We start from the raw sequence: 13,992 nt of genomic DNA on the forward strand, positions 1-13,992 counted from the left end.
AATTTAAAAATATGAAAATAATAGGTACAGTGAAAATTTGGAAATAAACCAAATGAATAAAAAAGGAATTTGTCGAGTGAACTTTCTTCTTCCGATCTTCGACGAAAAATGGAATGAAAAAAGCTTTGCAATTGATCACTTTATGTAATAACAAACATTCGTCCCTTCCCTTTTTTAAAAAAGATTGAAATAGGAAGAGAATGATGAAGAAGAGAGTGATTGTTTTTTTTTTTGTTCTTAACATTATCCACCACCAGAATGGTCCCCTTCGGGGAATCTGTTTGTTTTGTTGATATAAAGGATGACATTCTGTTCTTCCTTTTCCTTACACTCTTTAAATTTCACAATTCTATTTATTTTGCATTCAAATGAAGTCATTTATGATCTCTATTGAATTCACATTCATTGTCCGATAATTTTTGTTTAAATGAGAAAAAAAAATTGGAGTTAAAAGAAAAAAAAAAACTATAAATCGATGTTGCATTCATTTGAAATACTATTTTTCTTTTATATCTTTTAGCTATGGCGTATTTCTTGTGATAAATAATAAAAGCATAGGAATTAAATCGATGGTAAAGTTAAATTTGTTTATCTCCATTCATACATTTTTTCCATTTAATTGCTACTTTAATTTCATTCGGTACTTCCTTTTGGAAATCGACCAGAACTGGTAGAGTGTTTAATTTTAAGCACTCTTGCTGTAGATCATTCGCACTCAAAAATCGGAAAATCGGAGACATAAGCTTTATTCCTCGAAATTAAAAATCCATCTTAATTTCCAAATCAAAAGGTTGTAAAAGAGGTTTTGGGATCAATAATTTTGTTAACTTTTCCCAAGTTTAAGTTCTACTTTTTTTTTTTACAGTTCGCTGATTTTTTTATTTATAATTATTTTAGCAGAGGAGACAAATCCTTCTAAGCTTTCAATCTTTCGACTGCTTAGCCTTTTCACAAGATGAATTTTCAAGGAATATAAAATGGCCGCTAAAAATTGGATTAATGGTAGAATTGTTAATGTTAGCAGTGTTGAAACAAGTCTGAATTCAGTTTGACAAAAGTGGAAGAACTTTGACGAGTAAATTCTTATGGAATTTCATTTCATTTATCATTCTCATAGCTTTTAGGTTGACCGTTAATAAGAAGAGAATTTACTGTCTCACTTCACTGTCACCATAAAGTAGACATTGCAACGTGTGAGAAATGTTTAAAGCATTTGTTATCGATAGGCTTTCAAGCAGCTGCGTCTCGCTTTCAAGCACTAAACGTATTGTCACTTAAGTAATCGGTCATCCATTCGTCCATCTCCAGTATCCACTCGACCACTGTCAGTGTGCTGCTCAATCGTGTTCTGATATGAGATGACAAGATAGAGGGTACTACTTCCGAGACTCTTCAACTGGTGGCACTTCATTGTTTACTCATCTACGTATGTATGTGTGTGTGTGTGTCTGTGTGTATGTATGTATGTATGCATTTGTCGATGTATGTATATGCGTATGTATGTTTGTATGTGTATGTGTGTTGTTTATCTATCCTTCATCATCCTTTCCACTTCTCCTCTTTTATTATTTACGTCTCACTATTTATTAATCATTCAAGTAGTCTTTTGAAGGGCGTGTATTTCATTTTCTTTGTTACTTTCAAATCGCTAGACAAGAATCTTTTGTATGCTACAAAAATTAGAAGGAATGTAATTGAGTAGCATATGTTATGGACATGAACATCTGATCGTTTGATTCTCGGGAGAGACAGTAATGAGAGATTATTTCAAAATCGGATAGAAAATACCTAAAAGATTGAAGACATATTACTTTGTTATTTATAGAGCCGATAAAAGGTATAGAATCGATGCTAGTGACGAAGAATTGACTTTATTTTTTTCAAAATATTATTCGAGCTGTAGGAAATTTGTATTGTTGTTTGACGATTTTTTCTATTCTGTCAATTTCAAAACTTTTGTTGCCAAAAGATACGTTCATTTTTATTCTACCCTCTTTCCTGCGCTCTTGTCTTGATGAGAAATTTAATAGATTAATGTAAACCTAAATCCCAATTAATGAGCAGAGATTATCATGCATCGGTTGTGTGTAATACGTATCGATATAACAGGTATGCATTACATGAATGGGTTGACAGTCACCAGCATTGCTACTCTTTCTGGCAAGTTCTTGTCACATGTCATTCTTGTTTGATGGCTGTCACGACTAACACTTGTATATTTCCACTTTGTAATCTCATCCAACTTTACCATTAACTGAGTTAATTTCTCTATTACATTTGCCAAGTCATGTCCTGTGATCCATACACATCACTTTTAAATATAACACTCGGAAATTGACAAATTTATTGATAGCGGTATTTCTTTATCTACAAACGAAATGCATATATGTGTATATTTCATATTCACTTTCAAACGATAAATTGTCATCAGAGAAAGAGATGAAATGATTTGACACTTTTAAGTTTTGCGGCCGGAAGTGCGATAAATCGTTTATATGAGTCAATCCGTTTGTGGAAAATTCTGTTAGTTTATTGTAGTTTCTGAGTTTACTGCCATTTGAATTAAGTGAGTTAGTATTAATAATTTGCGGTGGAATACAACCTTAAGTTTTCTTTATCTCATATGTAAACGGTTTTTATAATAGCTAACATAATTTCAATTTTATGGGATTTTATCAGTACTAAATTAGTCAGCGAATTTTCTCCATCTTATCAACATATGTTATATTCATTTACAGTTGAATCTCGGGAGAAGATTGCATAGGTGATGAATTCAGAGATGGTTTTCTGTGTCTTTTCAACTGTCCCTTATCTTTTTTTAATTTCAGTAGATAATTTGACAACCTTCAATTAGAACATTTTGTTCCATTTACAAAAGATACTTTTCAAGATGTGTTTGCTCCTCCCTCTCAACTTTCTTTCGCATTGAATCTACAGTAAACTAATCATTTCTGTCTCCTTTAATGGTTGCCAGTAAATTGAACCATGCGCTCAGATCAATGCACAGTTTTAATTTTTCGTTGATCGTGAGGTTTTGCGCAACAGTCCGTTAACTACCTTTTAAGGAATTAATTGTTTGAGAAGAAAAGAATTCATTGTAAAAAGGAAGTTAGGTGATTACTTCATTATCTCCAATTTCCTAACCCCTGAACTTTTTCTGATTACAAATTTATTTTCATTTGCTTCTACATTATCATGCTATATTTTATGTTATTATTAAGTATGCTGCAGTACTACCACGCACTACTGAGATTTAGTAGTTTTACAGTGATCAAAATAATGAACTTGAACCAAGGAAGTTGATATTTGATAAAAAAGAGAAATTATCAAAAAATATCAAGCGAAGATGATCAGCTCAGCTCTTTTAAATGAGTGGCTAAGATGATGTTCACGGTGACCGGTATATTTTCATCCACGTCGTCAATACCATCGTCTATTCCATCATCAACGGTACATTGCTACTATTATTACTTATGCTTAGTTTCTAACATCAGTGGATAGATTCATCTCATAAGCATACTGTTGTACGTTACTTCGTCAGTAGATGAGATATAAACATGGATATCGAGATTACCGTAAGCATTGCTGAGTGCAGATAAATATACTTTTCTGCATTTTCATTTAACTGAGGTCTTCCTTTTCAGTATCCAGTCATTCAGTGACCTTTGTTTTTACTTAAGTGCCTTTCCATGTAGTGTAAAATTATCTTTTTACGTTTGAATGATGACAAGAAGTGACATTTAATCTTCATTTTTTAAAATTTCTTCTTTCTCTTTCTAGTCAGTGATCGAATCATTTTTCTTACATTCACTGATTTTTTCCTCATCGCAATAATTGAAGCTTATTATTTTGTATTTATCAGCTAAATGATGATTTATTTCTCACTCACTAACTTGTATTGTTTATTTTAATTTCGTTTTACTAATTATTAAGTTATATAACTATGACGTTGCATGCTTTATGTTGGCTTACTTTTTTCAAACTACCAGCGATTGAAGTAGCGCTGCCGAAATATAATCCATAAATCAACTTTTTTTGATTTCCTGCTCCAATCATCACACTATTTTGATTTATAATTGCTTGAAGAAATCCCAGAAAAATTGTCTAATATTATTTCGATTTTTTTTTATCGATCACATTCATATGATCAAAACATATTCAAGGAAATTCTTCATGTTAGTAATTTTAATTTCACGTCCAATAATAGAGTAAAAATAAAGCATATAATACATAAATCCTTCCGTTATAATTCTTAAAAATTTCCTCATGTTAAGTATTCTCTTCTGAAAGAGCTTTTTCTAGAAGTTAATTTGCTCTAAATTGTTATAAAGATGGCTGATTTTTAGGCTCAATGTCGTTCACAGAAGTTGGAAACATCTGATGATATTGTTGATGACACCAAAGAAGTAAATAATAGCATCTCTTCAAATTCGTCGTTAACAGCTGTTCAACAACCAGTTGATAAAGCGGCAACTTTAGTTGCAACTCCAGTATATTTAAGTAGAGATTCAAGTGAAAACATTGAAGGAAGCAGTAAATCGGTACACGGCATCGTTGCGTCACTAATACGAGCAGCGGAAGAGACACATTTTCAGACACCGGATAAACCTAATTCATTGAATGTCAGTAATAAAAAGTTTCAACAAGAACAGCCATCTATAACTACTACCACTACAACTGCTTCTGGACGACAGGTACTCCATTATCATTCACATTTTTAACTTTTTTTTTCATCACTTTGAGCTTAAAATGAGTAATGGTTGAGAAAAGAATGGCTTATATCATTTTTTAATGTGAAATCTGCGCAATAATTATTCTGCGAGAAACAATTTAAAAGAAAGAAAACCTCTCGATACTTTGGCACAAATGATAAAATTTAATTTGAGAATATTTTTGAAGTTTCAGTAATATTATGTCTTCATTTGAACAAACTGACACTTTTATTTTTCTTTTATTTCTTCATTATTTCCTCATTTCATCGATGTTATTTATTCCTTTGTTTATTAGTTTGGCAAGTGCATTTCTTTTGTTTATTTTTATAAATGTGCGGAAGAAAATGGTTTCGTCTTAAGTTCAAATAAAATATGAATATGCCTCATAACTTTACTATGAGATTATAATAGCAGTGTTCAAGTAAAGCATATAAAAAATAAGATGAGAGTGAGCTGAGATTAATGAGATTAATCTAAAATGTTTAATTCAAGCCTTCGAAAAAGACAAAACTATTTCTTGGGATTGAAAGGCACGAATAATTTTAATTTGGCAGCTGTTTCGCTATCCTTTTTTGTCCTCGTCAGTTTATATCGTCATATTATATATAACACATATGTTTAGTTTATTTGTTTTTATTGGTAATTCGCGCATAAATCAGTTTGCGACAGTTTTTATTCCTATTTTATTACTTCAAGCGATGCTGGAGGAAAACATTGATTGGTTAATTTAAATTCAGATTTAAAAGTTAACTCTATGCTTTGGATCATTTTGCTAATTGTGCACCGCCAAACTTTCATTCTCGTTGCCAAACAACTTTTCGTGGTTGCACAGTGTTGCAAAATAAATTGTTGAGTTCTATCTTTGAACTTAGCTATATTTTGCAATCCTTTTTTATTTTGAGTCTCATGAGTTTTACAGTATCTTCTGACCAACTTTTACATATCGAACACGTCATTGATACAAAGTACTACAGTCACTACAGTATTGTAAATCCATACCTGCTGCACGCACATGCATAAGCAGTTGTATAGAGTTGCGCATGCACACGTCTTTACATCTACGCCAGTAACATACAATTTCATTTTAAGTTTTTTTTTTATTGGATAACACAAGAATTATCCGCTGCTATGAATGTCAGGTTTTGCAAATTGTATTAACCTATGCCTGTGAACTACACTCATCACATTTTCTTCACAAATTCGAAATACAGTCTAGTAAATGAAACTGAAAATTGTTATTCCTCCTAATTCAGTTACCTTTGAATGATCTCAAGGATTAATTGCTGCAAGATAGTAGCTTAAAAAAAAGAAAAAAGAAAAGAAGTTTGTCTATTTGAAGTGTAAAAACTTGAAAACTGTTAATTGAAATTCCACTTTTCAAGAAACATTTTCCTTTCTATTGAACAAAAGGTAACGTTTCCTCTAGTTACTTAAATATTTGAATTGACTTTTTCTTTCCAGTGATTTGGGAATTTATGTACTTTCAAACAGTAAAACAATTTGTTGATTCGTAGATAAGTGGCAGATATTCGTGTCGAATTTATACTTTCAAAGGAAAAAATTTTTTGCAGGAAATTGGTACTCAGACGAGTCCTTATTCATTATCCAGATCTAGTTCCTTCGACTGGATCAACGAATCATCCATTGAGGATCAGTACAGTGAAGAACTGGTCACTGCTTCAACAGAGTCTCCGGGAACTCCCGAGGACCCTGAATATTCTTTACTGAATCGAATTGTAAGTACTTACTTCACTAGTTCCGTTTGCAACTTTAGTTATTTATTCTGTGCAAATTAATTTGTATAGACAGGTGATTATAGTTTTATTCTCCATGAAATAAAAATATAAAAATATTATAAGTAAATAAATAAAATTTTTGACGTAAACAAAATCTATGGGCACACAGTTTGCATAACTATCATTCTCATCTTGACAATATTTTAATACAGACGGAACCTTCTCGTATCACTGACAGAGAAATTCAAGGAATGTTGCGCAAAAGTATGGAAGCACGTAATAGTCTGCTCGAGGAAAAGAAGACACAGTATGTTTCCTGTTGCACAGAAATTGAAAAAATGATAGGCATTTACTTATATCTATCGTATTCTTTAATCTACAGAGCCGAGAATATCAGGTGCAGTATTAAGATAATTCCTCTGATTTGGAAATTTACGTCACAAGGTATAATTTATCTTGCAGATCATCGGAAGATATTGATGAAAGTATAGCAATGTTGTTGGAATATGCCGAGGATTTGAATGTTGTTTCAAATCGAGTATTGCATTATCCTGTTATCAGTGAAAATCTTACAAAGGTTTTTTTTTTTTTTAACATTGATAAATAGTAGCAAATTTGATGCATTTCAAGTGTGGTAGGATTTTTCGTTTATTGTTGCAGCATGCAAACGATATTCGAAATAATGATTCAGTTTTGTCACTTGAAATTTCATCCGATATTTCCAGAAATAGGATGCCATCGACGAATAATCAAAATGGTTTGCATCATTTGTAATTGTTTGTTTTATTTTAGTTAAGACTTGAAGGCTTATTTTCATTGTGCAATCTTTTCAAGGCTCATTTTATCTCTAGTTACAGATATGTTGATAGTCATTTATTCATAATAAAGAAATAAAATTTATAAATTATTCTTTGCGACACTACAATTACTTAAAATTTCTCTTTTTATTCTTTTTTGCAGAATTTTCTTTTTGCTGACGAAACCATGCTATAAAACAAATATTTCCATCCAATTTCGGAATGAAAGAAAAGCTTTTGGGATTGATTTTTACATTTGAAAAAAAAAAAAAGAATTTTTATTGGAATTCTTAAAAATTACCGAAGCGACAACAAATTCCCATCTTTTGTTTCATTCCTCATATACTTGTTTTTATTTCTTATTCTTTTTTCGGTAAGTAGTCCATCATTCATTCATTTGCATTCAGACAAAGGTAGACATAGGAATGATTTATAGTGGGTGTTGAATCGTTTGTTTATTGACAGCTAATGGTCATTCGATATATTCTTTGCATTCCCTCTTTCAGACAATAAGAATTGATACTTCAATAAAAATTGATATAAAGGATTTCAAAAATTTTCAATTTAGGCGAATTAAGGCACTAAATAGCCTCGGAAGCGGCAACAAATTGAAATATTTTGAGATTCACGCCCTGAGAGTTTCAAAAACAGCTTCGAACTGAGTTCTGTCAAAATTTCATCTTGCTTTTTCATTTTTTTTTTTTTTTTTTGCTTTTTTAAACATAATAGATCTTTTAAATATTTTTATTGAAATTAAAATCGAATCTGTCTTTTGTCACTTTTTGACTGAGGCCGCGGTATAACAAGTTGACAATTCTAAAATATCACATTTGTCTCCACTTCACTTCCCTTCACTGTGATTACTACTAATCATATTTCTGTATTGTAATCATAAGCAACACTGCTGATGTGATTGCTTATGATACACTGATATAGTTATGTCTCTTGCCGTTGTTTGCTTGCTTTGTCATCATTATCACCCCTATTCTAGTGGTTCATTTTTCCTCCTACATAACGCTTTCTACTTTTTCTTTGTGATGATTCGATTCCTACAAAATCTTCGAGGTTAATAATTTCTTTTACAATTTCTAATTGATCAGTCATGTTTTGTTTTTAAATTTAATTTCATTACATATCTTAAGTATGAATTTGAAGCTGGATAATAAGAGATGGATGGAATGTATCATTATTTTTCAAGCTAAAATCCAAATAATTAAAAATTACGAATCTCATTTCATTTCTTTAGCAATCAATTTCGATGAACTAAAAAGGAGAAAAAGGATTGTATTTATTTGTTATGAATTCTTCAATACTTTATAAAATCAATTATTCTCTTACAAAAATTGCTTCCTGCGAAAAAGTCTTTTATTTTCTTTAAATGCATTTTCTCTTCAGTATAAAAAATTTCTTATTATATTAAATTTTAAAAAAGAGTTGAAAATTATTTTCAACTCTTTTTTAAAGCTAATAGTTCGGTGAATTGTTTCTTCTCCGTTTTTAATCTAATTTCGATTAAAAATGGAGAAAAAAATTAATAAAATTAAAACGGACTTTTGCATTGCAGAATTCTTCCGACATTTTTCATCATCCACGGGTAATAATAATGGTAGTGGTAGTGGTACCATTAGCTTGGCTACTCAACATACATATGTTGGCAAAGGTAATTCACAGGGATCAATGAACGGTAGCATATATGACAACGTATCTCATGGAATTAAACAAATTACAACACCTCAGGCATCACTGTTAGCAAATGTCAATGCTACTGCAATCACCACCTCTAATATTTCACTTCAGTTATCTGGAAAAGATAACAACAACGGTTTGTTGAATTGAGTTCTTCCAGTTTGCCATAAATTGGAAATGAAATTGTTTTACTCGAGTACGAGTAAAACTTATGTCTATCTCCCCGGTTAATTTGCTTGGTATTTTTGAATCTTACTAACATGTGCTTTGGTTTGGAGAAATTAATTTCTGAAAGTAAATCAGTCAACTGATGAACGAAGAGGATAATCAGAAGATGATGATAAAAATACCGTGTTCAACTGGCTTTGAAAATTTGGTTCTCCAAGATTTCTTGAACTGTAATCGCTAATAGTTTTTTTGTTACTAAACTTTCTTTTTAATCTGACTTGGATCGCTTATAAATTTAGTTAGTTTTAAAGAACAGAAGTCACAAACTATTTGCTTATCTCTATGCACTGCAAAAGTTTACCTGAACTGAAAGTTATTAGTTAATTTTAGCAGCAAACCCAGCACCAATATCGACAAAATTGAGTCATGGTACTATCTTATCTCATGACCCAAAAATTCCGGACAATTCAGCATCACCGGATGACAATGCTATTTCTCAGCGCGATATTAGTGTTAGCTCTGGCTTAGCTGATAGCGAGAGTTCCCCGATGACTCCAGGTGCTCCAACTGCTATCGGCTTTCATCATAGCAGTAAGTGCAGGAAGCAACAGCCAAATAAAACTAGATCTCAGTTGGCTCAGGTAATTAATTATGATTCTATTAACTGTAACGCTTTAAGTATCTACTGCATTAAATTAGTTAATGATATTTTTATAGATAGAGATAGATTCATCATTTGAAATGGACATGGATGGAAAGGAAGTTCGTCCACCACCACCGCCTTCTCCTCGTTTGGATACGGAAAAGAAAACTTTATCGGTGGTGCTAGCATCTGATTTGTTTGCCTTCAGTGCTGGACGTGTTCCGAAACGAGCCGAAAGCTGTGAAGAACTTGATGTTGATTTTACTGAACAGGTCCGTTAAGAGAAATATCTTAAATTTACTGAAATGAAAACCGTATGGAGTATTAACTTTATGAAATCATCAGAAAGTTTATCTTTGCAATATTACTTTTATTTCATAAAATTGAACTTTAGATGTTATATTTTTGCTTCATTTGCAGACGAGCGATGAATTATATGCGCTGAAGAAGCAGAAAGTCGGTGAGTTTTTAAAATTTTCAAAAAACTTGTTGAATGTATTGCTTGTTTGCGCGGCATATATTAATTTCGCCTTTCTGTATGAGTGACCGAATTTTGTCTTATTGTATTTTTTAGTGTTTGTTTTTTTGTTCTGGTAGATTTTTGATACTTTATATTTTTTATTAATCGGTTGTGTTACCAGTTTTGTTTTGTTTTGTCTATTGGGTTACGGTCGAGTCATGGTCAATATTTGTGAGAATTTAAAAAAGATAAAATGAAGTTAAAAAAAGATGAAATAAAATTAAAACTAAATTTCATTAACAAATTGAGAGAAGGTAGAAGATAGAAGCAGTTCGTCTATCTTCTGTAATACATTCCTTTGAAGAAATTTCTACGCTGTTATGAAACTATCCTGCAAAACTTTTTTTCATGTATCATTGTTAGGGCGATCTTTGTTCTCTTTCTCTCTGCTTTTCAGACTTTAGCATTTTTTCCTGTTTTAAGATTATGTTCTAAATTCCTACTAATTAATTGTAGATTTGTAACACTTTCCTGCTCCTGTTTTATTTGAAATCAGTCCAATCAGCTTTCTGAAAAGAAAATGAAGGAATGCATAGCATCTGTAATTTAAGGATCCGTAAAGTATAATTTGACTTAAAACATTAAGCTGTCTCCTTAGAACGTGCTAATGTCTGATGTAAACCATTTCATCTGTATCATCGAGGCATTCGTTGCACAATTTTTTTACGTCACAAAAATTTTAGAGGACATCAATGGAACACTAAATAAAAATTTAATTAGAAACAGATGTACCATTAACTCCTTTTCTTTCTTTCTCTCCCTCTCTTTCTTTCTTTCTCTTCGATTATTTCTCAATGCTTGTTGATTTTGATTTTTCCGGTGAACACTTCAATCAAGCCACATTTGTTTGTTATAAACTCTATCTTCAAAAACAGCTGCTGTGGCGCTCTCAATGGCATTAATTTAGACATAATTTAGTTCTTTTCAGAAGCAGTTTAAGCAGTCACAATCTTAACTGAACTTCAGGAATTTCAGGTCAACACTTGTGGCATTGCTAGGAAATTCAGTTGTGATATTTGTTAGATGAGTTTACTTTAATAAGATGAATTCTGTTCCACTTTTTTTCCACTTGTGCAATTTTATATGGAATTTATAGATCCGTACAGTCGGCAAGGGAAAGAAATAAAAAGTTATTTCATAAATCATCTAGATGATATGGAATGGATGTATTATACGCTATGCTTAGTTAAATACTTCCTTCTTCCACTTTTCGTCTCATATTTCACCTTATCTAATTTAATTTCTTTTTAAACAAAAATTCCAATTTGAGGTGAAGTACATTTAAACTTTTCATAAGACTTTTGTTTGTCTACTTTATCTCTTCAGTTTTTAAATTTTGTTATTCAAGAGATTTGTTGGGAACCTTATTATGACTTCAATAAAAACTAACAGAGCACTTCGATCATTATTTGGAGTATAACTGGACGCATCAGCCTCAGCGGGAACTTAAGATTAATATTTTGTTTAACCCATGTTCATATTCACGATAAATTATTACTCAAGTTACATTTATAAAAGGTCTTTATTATAACAAATCCTAGGCTGCTGATTAGTAATTGACTGCTTAGCTTTAAAAATATTTTATGTTTCATTTTGAAGTAACTTTTAAATAATTGAAATGTTTGTATAATTTTCGATTTTCCTCATGTATTTCCTTGATAGTATGGTTATGTTTTATCATTTGGACAACTTCTCCGATTCATCTTTCAGTAACAAGTTTTACAAATAGAATATTTGTGGTGCATGTATGATACGTCTCAATAAATCTTTAAAAGAAATGAAGAAATGTTTTCCTTCTTCGTCATGTGATACTCGCAGTTAGATCATGTTGGTTTCCTCTTTAGAGATCCACTTTTACTTCTATCTTATCTTTCAGATACCGCTTTTTCCGGTTCCTATTTTCCTTTTTCATTTTATCATTTTACAATTCCTCGAATAAGACGAATAATTTTCATTCATATTTATATTACACTCATTTCTTCTTTGCTTTTCTTGCATGACTAACCTAGAGAATTTTGCATTTTTGAGATTTTATTTCCATTAAATTTATTTACTTTTATTTGAAACTTTGGTCGTGTATTATAAAAATATACTGATTTTCTCTTCTTATCTTAAAATTTTATTAAAAACTACCCATACACATACTTGAAGTATTTAGCCTATATTTTTGATAATTGACGTAAACAGCTTCAACATTGACAAAACTAACATTCTTGAAAAAGCTGCTATGGGATGAATGCTTTTTTACTGGTAAATAGTAGGATTTTGATTTGTGAATTTTGCTTGTGCGTATGTTTTTAAATTAATGTCAGTTAGAAAGAATAATTTCTTCCTGTTTTTTGGCATGCACGGTGTAAAATTACTAATTTTTATATTTTATTAAAGTAAAGTTTTTTTATAAAATAATGGTATGATTCAGAATTTTTTCTTATTTTTTCCAACAGTTTTCATTTCATGGTATGTCTGTCATACAATTAGATCTATTATTGATAAGCTACTTATATGATGTTATGTTATTATAACATTTTATGAAATTGATCTTAGCTTTATTCTCGTCCTCTTACTACGCTTTTTTGAGACTATTATTATTAAGGATATTTATCGAACTTAAAATTTTAGAATATCATGTTCATAAAATTACTTCTCACTTTAGAACTATTTTAACCTTTTTTTTTTTTGCTATGGAATACAAAGTAAGAATCTTCGTTGCGCTGCTTGTCTATTGAATAAACGAGTTTTCTCATCCACTAAATATTCGTTATCCCGGAGTGTTTTGGGGGTATCAACACTGGTTTGTTAACACTGTTTGTCTATATTCAATTTGAAGTAATTTTCAGAAGAAGAAGCAGTTGAATGTGTTCGCTGGTTGCGTGATGCTGGCTTTCCTCAATATGCACGACTTTATGAAGGTGTAAATAAATTTTCCAAAAAATCAAGGAAAATAAAATTGTGTCGATTTAAAATTTTGGAACATTGTTAAATTGCTGCCATTTTTAATATCGTTCATTCGTATACTGTTTTGAACGGCTATGTTTTAACATAATTTTATAAGTAAAGTTGCGGAAAATGCATATTTGCAGCAATTAATAAGCATTTTAAATTCGCTAATCAAATTTTTCTAAAAATTAAAAAATTTGGAATTATAGAACAACGATTTCCAATAGATATTCGTTCAGTAAAACGAGATCATGAATTTTTGGACGACGATTCACTACGAGCTCTATTCCGCCGTCTCAATGCGCTCAATCGATGTGCTATTATGAAAGTCGAGAATGTAGTACTTAGGAAACATGTACTGTTGTCAATTATTATATCCAGCTTTTTGGGTCTATTAAAATAGGTTGTAAATAATAGTACTTTTCGGTTAATCATCATTTAGTGGGCGTTCATTAATTAATTGAGAAAGTAAATAGTATTCAATAGAGGGTAGATCTGCAGTATGTTGAAATCTTTGAAAATTATATTGCAAGTAGAACTTAGTGATTTACAAATATTATTCGCACGCAAATAAGGGTTGAAAATTTGAGACGTTTTTAGTTATATGTGCTTATTTCAGCCGGAACGGTTTGATATTAATCCGCTGGAACCAGATATTGATGATGATATGACAGTCATCAATTATGATGATGATGATGATGATGATCAGGTTTGGATCAAAATTAAAAAACTTATATGTACTCAAAGTATTAGCAGTATTGCAATGGCTCAGTTTTTTCTCCCAAATTTCAGT

General features: G+C 31.0%; 2 protein-coding genes across 4 annotated transcripts in view; one reads left to right on the forward strand and one right to left on the reverse strand.

The window, feature by feature from the left end:
- Positions 1-13,992, forward strand: part of Bm4122 (Uncharacterized protein) — a gene marked incomplete at both ends in the record, with an annotated part of 37,193 nt that overhangs the window by 14,339 nt on the left and 8,862 nt on the right. For 2 of the 3 annotated variants that reach the window (XM_043076817.1, XM_043076818.1), the window contains 12 exons: positions 4,347-4,694; positions 6,284-6,448; positions 6,661-6,755; positions 6,911-7,025; positions 7,109-7,205; positions 8,810-9,067; positions 9,490-9,740; positions 9,817-10,014; positions 10,163-10,202; positions 13,100-13,171; positions 13,409-13,554; positions 13,819-13,908. In XM_043076817.1, coding sequence (XP_042932751.1) covers positions 4,347-4,694; positions 6,284-6,448; positions 6,661-6,755; positions 6,911-7,025; positions 7,109-7,205; positions 8,810-9,067; positions 9,490-9,740; positions 9,817-10,014; positions 10,163-10,202; positions 13,100-13,171; positions 13,409-13,554; positions 13,819-13,908 — 1,875 coding nt within the window. Of the gene's footprint in view, positions 1-3,381; positions 3,451-4,346; positions 4,695-6,283; positions 6,449-6,660; positions 6,756-6,910; positions 7,026-7,108; positions 7,206-8,809; positions 9,068-9,489; positions 9,741-9,816; positions 10,015-10,162; positions 10,203-13,099; positions 13,172-13,408; positions 13,555-13,818; positions 13,909-13,992 lie in introns of those variants that run through there. The other variant, XM_043076819.1, reaches the window with a different exon arrangement.
- Bm1464 (Uncharacterized protein) lies at positions 5,649-5,795 on the reverse strand (the record flags this gene model as incomplete). Its single annotated transcript, XM_043076820.1, has 1 exon — positions 5,649-5,795. The coding sequence occupies one exon, from the start codon at positions 5,793-5,795 to the stop codon at positions 5,649-5,651; it is 147 nt and encodes a 48-aa protein (XP_042932754.1).

Source organism: Brugia malayi (assembly GCF_000002995.4).
Source record: "Brugia malayi strain FR3 genome assembly, contig: Bm_v4_Chr1_scaffold_001, whole genome shotgun sequence".
Classification (NCBI taxonomy): Eukaryota; Metazoa; Nematoda; class Chromadorea; order Rhabditida; family Onchocercidae; genus Brugia; species Brugia malayi.